The sequence below is a fragment of the Branchiostoma lanceolatum genome, chromosome 4 (assembly GCF_035083965.1).
Source record: "Branchiostoma lanceolatum isolate klBraLanc5 chromosome 4, klBraLanc5.hap2, whole genome shotgun sequence".
NCBI lineage: Eukaryota > Metazoa > Chordata > Leptocardii > Amphioxiformes > Branchiostomatidae > Branchiostoma > Branchiostoma lanceolatum.
Window position 1 is genome coordinate 20,622,532 of NC_089725.1, and position 9,111 is coordinate 20,631,642.

At 39.5% G+C, this 9,111-nt stretch overlaps 1 protein-coding gene across 6 annotated transcripts; it reads left to right on the forward strand.

Moving 5' to 3' along the window:
• The first annotated feature begins 333 nt into the window (after positions 1–333).
• LOC136433252 (kelch domain-containing protein 3-like) lies at positions 334–8,920 on the forward strand. Of its 6 annotated transcripts, XM_066425272.1 has the most exons (13): positions 334–651; positions 880–981; positions 2,038–2,198; positions 3,260–3,433; positions 4,358–4,473; positions 4,908–4,979; positions 5,480–5,696; positions 5,951–6,037; positions 6,290–6,398; positions 6,599–6,672; positions 6,958–7,036; positions 7,292–7,400; positions 7,712–8,920. In XM_066425272.1, the coding sequence occupies exons 3-12, from the start codon at positions 2,048–2,050 to the stop codon at positions 7,356–7,358; spliced, it is 1,146 nt and encodes a 381-aa protein (XP_066281369.1). In that variant the 5' UTR covers positions 334–651; positions 880–981; positions 2,038–2,047; the 3' UTR covers positions 7,359–7,400; positions 7,712–8,920. The 6 variants fall into 6 exon arrangements, with proteins under 6 accessions (XP_066281369.1, XP_066281366.1, XP_066281368.1 ...); XM_066425269.1 differs by having other exon boundaries at positions 880–968; positions 7,292–8,920; XM_066425271.1 differs by having other exon boundaries at positions 896–968; positions 7,292–8,920.
• Positions 8,921–9,111: the final 191 nt, after the last annotated feature.

The following is a 9,111-nucleotide window of genomic DNA, read 5'->3' on the forward strand; positions in this document are numbered from 1 at the left end:
GGAATGTTTTATTCTTTGATCTTGTGTACTCAAACACAGGATTCATTAATCTGTAAGGAAGAGCAAGGAGGTTAAAATAGTAACGGGTCCGTTAACTTTAGTGGAGAAGAGGGTATGGAACAAGTGGAGTAAAATAGAACTTACTACTTTACACATTAAAAAAGAGTAAAGCTTATATATTGGACCAAGATATAACATTTATTCAGCCACAACCTTCCAAAACTACAAGTTTAATACAACACTTACTTCAAGTGCGACTTGTACTTCACGCCAGGTACGCCAGATGTCGCTTTCAGTGTGAAATTCTGCTCGCAAGAGGGCGCTTTTAATATCCGAAATGCGCATGAGCAGTTTAAATCTTTTGCAACGCAATATGAACTGTTTTCACCCAAACTTCTTCTACGAAAGTTGGTTGTTGTGACCGCTTTCCTTCTTTTGTCTCTTAAGATTTTACAATGAATAGACCCCCTGGGTAATCAGCAGTGTCTAGATTTGTTGTAGTCGTCTCGGGGTTTCTGACGGAGAGAAAAGAGGAGAATTTTCGCCAGTTTTGTTGGAGACCGCGACACCCAGAACTGACCTAACCACCCGTCACACCAGGAAGTTCCAAGGCCTGGGGACCCCGTCCCACCTCTCTGAGTCGTCCCAAAGGTACGTGACACATTTGTAAATCTTAAACGTCCTGCTAAAATACGTCATCGAGTAGTGGAAACCTCTGAGAGAATGTCACGGGGTGGGGGTCAAAGGACAACCTTCTGGCAAGTTCTGCGTAGCAGAGTTTTAAAAAACAACATCTTTGATAACGTTTCACCAAAATATATTTGTTTTGATGGTGTATCGAGGCTATGCCATAGCTTATATCTAGCGTTTTATTTCTAGTTCCAACATCCTACAGATTCAACACAAGTCAAGGTGCAGCTGAGGTGCGCAACATTACCAACAGGATCATTTGACAGGTGGACTGAAAGGTTCATGTTACAGGTGTGTTGTGTTAGAATATAGTGATTGACGTCTGACCTGGATTTCCATGAGACTGTGGCCCAGTGTCATGTCAGGAACACCTGTGAAGTGTCAGATGTGAGGAAATACGACTTTGTCCATTTCAAGAGATTTAAAGAAACTGTCTCATCAAGGAGGTTAACTTGCTTAAAATGTCTTATTTTACCCTCCTTGGTCTCATTGGGGGAAGTCTTTTGAGCTGGTCCGATCCTGGTAGCAGCTGGTATGTTTTAATACGCCAACATTTTCATGATTTTGTTCCAGATTGTTCAGTTATTTTTCCCCACTAAGGCTGGAAACTGGTTTGGTGGACCTGATTTATTCAGCCAAAACCTTCCAAAGCTGCAACACTTACTGCAAGTGCAACTTGTACTTCATGCCAGTACCTGTACAACATCCAAGAACCGAGTGAAGAAAACCAGAAAGTCCAAAACCGAGTCCAAAAAAACCCTGAATGAAATACAAAATATGACGTTATAGACATTTCTATTTCATCATGTAAAATTCCATATACTCAAGTATTTTTTCACTCCGAATGAAGGACTTTCTAGATCGGGTTTGGAATTTTTATTAAGACTGATTGATAAGTACTGCATGCTTCTAGCTTATGTTGAAAATTTAAGTGTTTTGAGTCTCTCTTCTGCTTGTTAGTCACTGATAAAAAAGGAATCTAAAGTAACTGCAACATTCAAGTATCAATAAGTATTATTGATTTGAAAAAAAACAAGCATATCAACTAGACAGGATCAGGTTCCCATCTGGAACCTGAACCTCTGGACCTAAACCTGGACTTGGACCTGATAAAGCTGAACCGGTGTCCACCCCTGCAGTCCCCACTGCTGCACCCCTCCTGGCCATTCTCTTAAGCTTCCAATCTGTAGAGAGGTGACTGACCTCATCAGGAGAAGGACAATGCCCATTAGTCTTGTCACACATGAGAAGAGATTTGGTCTTCTGACACTCAACACACTTGAAGTAGTAGTCTACTCGTAACATACTTCAAACACCCAGTAACAGCTCTGTTATTTCTGTTTGCAGATTTGACAGGATGCATTGGATCATTCATTTGGAGGGTGGACCGAGGAGAGTTAACCATGCAGCAGTGTCTGTAGGGGATAAAGTCTACAGCTTCGGGGGATACTGCACCGGGGAGGACTTTGAGACAACAAGACCTATCGATATTCATGTCTTTCACATCAGTATGTGTTATTGTTTTTTTTTTCTCGGAAGGATATTTATGAGCAACCACAAGTTTCCGTAACCAATGTTGTATTTAAGTTGTAATTTCTTGGTAAAGATGGTGCAACCCTATATTTTGAAAGATAGTTGGTCATGTAGATTGTAGCATGCAAAATGTTAGCATTAGTAAGGCAGCAGGAGTGGTAAGGAAGGAAGCAGTCTAAATATAGATATCGGCATGCAGATATGCGGATAAGACAGCAGCCAAGCATGCAGCAAACATACATGGAAGAACCTGCTGGTGTGTTATGCCTAAGGGCAGTTACACCAGATATACAATATAATGAATGAATGAATGAAGACCTTTATTGCACATTTCTGCCACACTTGGCTAAGTACAGGTCACAACAAAACAAAACAACAAGTACAGTTAACGGGACAAAAAGAATATGACTATCATTAGATAAATTCTACTTCTCCTCGCTTTTCGGTTATAGTAGATATAAAAGAACAGACGTGTTTTTCAATGGGAGGTTTGTCTAGTCGCATTAGGAATATGAATTTTTGTACAGTGCTTAAATGTGTGAAGTAGGGAAATAAGTTTTCTACAAGCTTATACAGTTCATTTCTTTCTTTGGTATATAATCCACATTCTACCACAAAATGACATTCGTTTTCTATTCTATTCAAATTACAATGTTTACATAATCGTTGTTCTAGAGGAGTGCGGGTATGTCTTCCCGTTTCAATGTGTAGTTTGTGGCAGCTGATCCTTAGTCTTGTGACTGTATTCCTGACCCTCATATTTGCATTACTTAGGTATTTTTCTTCATTATAAGTTGCTTTGAATAATCTATATGATCTTAACTTGTTTTTGGCAGCCCCACCTTTGTTGTCGTTATGTATTTCTTTTAGAAACGTTTGATGGTTAGATACAGAGAAGAAATAGAGAAAAATACATTCGGTGTACTTAAAATGTGTTAGAATTCATTGAAATAGTGTTGAAGTTGCTAGATGCATGCTGCATAATTATTGTCATTATACAACTAATACTATTTTTGTTGACATCCTTTACCTCCAGTGACATGTCGCTGGAAAAAGCTGCCAGTGTCCACCCAAAGTGACTCAGATTATCACTCTGTGCCGTACATGAGATATGGCCATACAGCAGTGGCCGTTGGGGAGAAGGTATATTTATTTGGGGGTAGGAACGACTCTGAAGGAGCAGACAACATTCTGTACTGCTTTGACACAAGTGAGTAGAAATGAACAGAACAGTAATATCAATGACAAAAGTAGCTTCTATCTGAGCCAGGATACAAGGATGATGTGGTGTCACTCAAGCACATTTTTCACCTGCACACGGATAGTTCTTTCTTGATTGACAGTGTCTTTCTTAAAATTATTTTGAATGTGTGAACAGATGATTGTACTGGTGTTTTGAGACAATCAAGAAGATTGAAATCAAAAGATCAGTGATGAGAACATGTAATAAGCACTGTTACTTGAATTGGAAATGATCAAAATGATTAGACTTATTTGGGAGCTGACCCATCAAATTTGACAGATCAGTTGATAAAGAATTCAAACACAAAAGACATTTCCAATTGTGTTGGGAGATTCTGGTTTGTGGAAGAACTGGTAAGGGCACTGAGCAGTCACCTAATTTGCATACGATAGTAAATGCAAAATTCTAAATTCGTAATAATTATGGTGTCTGTAATTTAGGAAAAGAAAACAGGTAGAAATAGATTGATTCCAATGGTGCATCAAAATTAGCAGAGAGTGGGTGCAGGACCTGTAGGTTAAAATTTTTGTTCTGCTATATTCAAAATATTTTCAAAATATGTTTTCATTTCTAAATTTCGACCATGGAAAGTGGCTCTGGGATCCTTCTATTCCTCAAGTCAAGTTTAGTACATAACCGTAGAGTGCAAATAACATAATTTATATTTTTGTGCTGTTGCTATATTTATGTGCAGTATTTGGCAAAACCAAATTTCTAGGCACATTGCCTTATAGTTAATTGGTCTCTTTTCTCTTACACATGTCTATGGCTAGTTATGTGCTAACCACAAGCCTATTGCAGCGTAACAAACTACATCTTGTTTTTCTCCTACATTATATTTACTTGGCTGCAGGATTACAGTAATCAACATTCCTTGCTTCTCCCCTCCAGCTACGCTAAGATGGTCCTGTCCACAGGTGACTGGTGCCACGCCCCCAGCACGTGATGGACACTCCCTGTGTGTAGTGGATGACAACCTGTATGTATTTGGAGGATATGAACAAATAGTAAGTACTGCTGTTGTCTGTAGCAATCCCAAGACTCCGAGTCCTGGGAAAATGTAAAATGTCTTATACATCTGCAATAAGAGGCGGTAAAGGAAGTTTTATCATCGTTGATATACTGGCTGGGGTACCACGGCCACAGATTTACGATTGAGGTACTTATTTACAGTTTTACAACTCCCACCACAGTCCCTATCAGATGTAATTGTGAATCCAAGCTATATTATTTAATAGTTCATTTTTTAAATGCCTAAAATGAGGCTTATTAATGTTTCAAACTCACAGTTTGGTTAACTTGGAATGATTGGGATACAGAAATTGTAGCCATTATAGTTGGCTTTTTGTTTTTTCTTAGTCATTTTCTTCACAGACTTTGGCAGTGTTTAGTTTTAATGGAATTTAGCATACATTAACCACCTGATTGTCTTTTTCTCCAGGCTGACTGTTTCTCCAATGAAGTTCACAAACTGGACACAAGTACAATGCACTGGAGACTGCTTCCAGCCAGGGTGGGTATCAGTAGGGGTGTCTACTTAAGGACGTTCAATCAGTCATCAGCTCTGAAATGTATGCTTAAGTATGTTGCTAGGACCACCTCATAGTACAACAAATGTACCATATCTCTTAAGCCTGTTTTTTGCCCATGGTTTAGTTCTCAGTTCTTCAGGTACGTGTTAGAAGGGAAAATGGCACCTCTAAAAAGCCTTTTTCCCTACGAAAGGTTTACTTCAGTTTTGGGGAGTTCAAACTTGAGGATTGCAGGAAAGTTGTTTTTTATTTCACACATTTTCAGGTACATGCTATTTTGAATTAGCTCATGTCATCCTGTTTAGTAACAGGCTCTGCCTTTACAAGGCAGAGCCTGGAACTAAATAGGATGACACTCAGGCTAATTTTGAGATTTTCCCTCTTGATACAGCTGTACATATGTTTAAGTTAGCCTTGCATAAGAGTTGAAAAATTTTGGGCACTGTTTAGCAAAGCTGAACTCTGACCTCTGACCCTACAGGGCCACCCTGCCAGATGGCGAGACTTCCACTCCGCCACAGCCGTCGGCAGTAAGATGTTGATCTTCGGTGGCCGTGCCGATCAGCTAGGACCGTACCACTCTAACCACGAGATCTACCCAAACTACGTGAAAGTGTTTGACACGGTGACCTTCAGATGGAGTGAACCAGAGGTGAAGAACCGTGCCCTGATCGAGGGCAGACGCAGCCACTCCGCATGTACGTAACACTGCCAGGCCTTCTGTAGATTTCCTTAACAGTTCTAGAGCTGGAATATGAATCTTTTCAGGCATAGACTGTCCAAATGTCTTGAAGCATCACTACCTGTAACAAATAACAGCATAGACAGAAGCTTGATTAGATGTTCTTTGAAAGTAGCAGTTGTAATTCTAATTCAATCATTTATTGGAGGAGTAAAGAAGGTTGATAAATTACCTGTACAACGTGACTGAATCCAGCTTGTTTTCTCACAGTTGCACATGAAGGGCATGTGTACATTTTTGGTGGTTACAATGCGCTGCTGGAGAAGCACTATGGGGATATGTGGCGACTGGACACAGGTCTGTTTTTACCTCACCTTTGCCACTTCTTATAGTGTGCTTGAAACTGTAGAACTCTCTTGATGTCATGTATATGTGCCAGCCAATTTACATTCATACACAGGTAATTCGAAGTTAAAGTAGTGGACGTTGTGGAAATCCAATACATATGTACTTGCTTTGGGGAAAACCATGTACAAGTAGTGTAAGAGTCATGAGGACAATTTTTTGTATCGTGTGATTCAAGCATTGTTGATGTGTTCCCTGCTACAGAGAAGTGGGAGTGGAAGCAGGTGTTCCCTCTGAACCCAGGCCCGTGTGCCCGGCGGCGCCAGTGTGCCTGTGTGATCAGAGACCAGGTGGTTCTGTTTGGTGGAACAAGGTAAGACATGTAAAGTGGTAACTTCAAAGTTTGACTCATTATCAACATGTCTCCAGCTGAAGCTGTGGTAACCTTGCTACTTTGGTTTTACCTGTCTGATTTTCATGTCCTTTTGTGTCCTTGCTGTTAGCGTTGGCAATTAGAAAATAACATTGTGAGAAAGATTATGATTGGTTGTATGTGTCTGTTGTTCTTTGCAGCCCTTGTGAGTTTGGGCAGGTGGGAGATCTGTCCAACCTTATGGACCATTCTGATGTCTACATCCTGGACTTCGGTGAGTCATACTAGCAGCTAGTAGAACATGTGCTACACTGGAGTTTATTTATATTGTCAGTTTTGTATGGATGTTTTAATAGTGTAAAGTAATAAATAAGATTTTATTTCTCCATTTTGCAACTCCAGTCGGTGGAATTTCTTTTTCACAAGGCTTTATCTGAACGTGAAACGAACAAGGAATTTTTTTAAATTCATGAATGAGCCATGAAATCTCAAGAGCAGCTGTCTATAGTGTGCACCTCAGGACACATACTGTGTGATATGCTCTATTTCATTCCCACAGCCCCATCACTTAAAACCCTGTGCAAGGTGGGGGTGATAAAGTACAAGCTGGACTGGTCTGTGCTGCCGTATGATATCAGGTCAGTAGCTGATAGACATGACATAGCAACAGACTGTGACCGTGTCATCATTTTTATAGTCATCAGCCTCTTGCTAACTGAACAGTTATCACACCTCTAAGAAAAGTCAACACTAAAGCAACATGTCAGTTTTCCAAGAGATTTTTTCGATAGATGTATAGACCATAGTTTTGTCTGAACAGTAGATTTCCTTGCAAGGACATAGACATTTTAAGTCACTTTTAGTCATGTTTTCTTCTGTTTTTCTCTCTACAGATGGGAGTTGGAAGCCATGACAAAGAACAACACCATCTCCAGACCACTCCCCTCCTTCCAGGGATGACTGACATCTGTCAGTCATTACCAGCCTGTCATTACAGAAATTGTAATACCCTATGTTCTGTTGTGTTGACAGACTTTTTATTTACTGCGTATTTGAACAGAATTTTATGTACCAAAGCTGCCCAGACAATGTTAGGTACATGGCATTGTATATTTTTCAATATGTACCAAATGAGCCCAAATTATGACTTTTTAGCGAATTAAAATGGACCCAGAACAAATCAACATACTGGTTTTGGTAGTTTCCAGCCTTACCGCACGCCTACCAAGCTGTCAGAACAGTTATACATGTACGTGTGTCTATATTTCCTAGCTATCTCTGGGTTATGCTGATTTACTCACTTGTTGTTATAGTTTCATGAGATGACTTCCATGAGCTGACTGCCATGTGGCCTTAATGTGGGCCAACAGTACCAGAGTCATGTGCTGCTGGTCGGCAGGGTGTCTCAGTCTGCCTGTCCTGTCTCCACCTCATCTCCCTTTCCCAAGGACACAATATATAAATATATAGATATATTCATATATAAACAGGTCTCACAAGTTTTGGAATAGAAGTATCCACCAAATAGGTAACTTTGTAGATACAATTGTAAATAAAACCACCAACTGGCAGTGGACTGTTAGCATGTACTACCTTATTGCTGTAATAACAAGTAACAGTCATTTTCGACCAGATATATCCCAGCAAAACCAATATACATAGTTAGGTAACAGATACAGGAAGACATATTCCTGTCTTTCCAGTATTTCTTGAGTTCAGGACTTATGAAGAACACAGTTTGTGCTTGTGAATATCAGATGAAGTGACAAATGTAACAAGAGGTGGTCAGGAAAATATTATCTTTCTTCTTCATGACGATCCATGCCAGAGGCTAGCGTAGCAGGAATTTGGGATGTTTGAAAACTGGGGTAATGTTTCCAATGATGTACATAAACCTAAATCCTGCAGTTGGTTGGGTATGTTTTGATGCATTGTTTTAAAAACTGGCTAAGATGAATTGAAGATTTTTTATTTATTTAGAATGGCTCCCATAGGGGATGTATAGTACTGCTTCAGCCCACATCAGGGAAATACTTTGGTTCTCAGACTTTCACATTTTGCAGAGCAGATTTAGAAGAAAGGCAGGGCAGATAACTGTATAATCGTGTTTAAGTGAGCTAGTGTATAATTTGTGCTTTGAGTGTCTTACGCTTTGATTGAACAAAGTACAACAAGTTATGGTCCATCATTCATATTCCTGTTTAAAATTTGAGAACCAGGCATTTCACTGGAGTGGCCGAAGTGAGTAATTCATTGTTGATTATTGAACTGATTAACTGAAAATTGTAAAAAAGGTAAATCGATACAGACAGACAGATTTTAATGTGTGGCTGATATCAGGGATGAGACATTAAGATGGAACATATTTTGAATGAAAATAGATAAAAGAAATATTTGTTATACATGGAGAAGTTCAAAATTGGATTCCTGGCTCCTGTACTGGCTGACACAGAAAAATAGTATCATGAATGTATAGTGTGATCAAAATGTACAAAGGGGAATAAAATGATTTTATAATATAACTGGCGTTTGTGTGATGTGTATGTGATGTTTTACTGCAGTTTTGCACACAAATAGAATCATTGCACACTTGCCTGCATTGATGAATCATTGTAATGCATCTTTGATATCCACGACAGATATGACCTGTAGTTACACCGGGAGCAACTTGAGATATTCAGAATACCAATATTTACGTCTTGCCGTATGTACA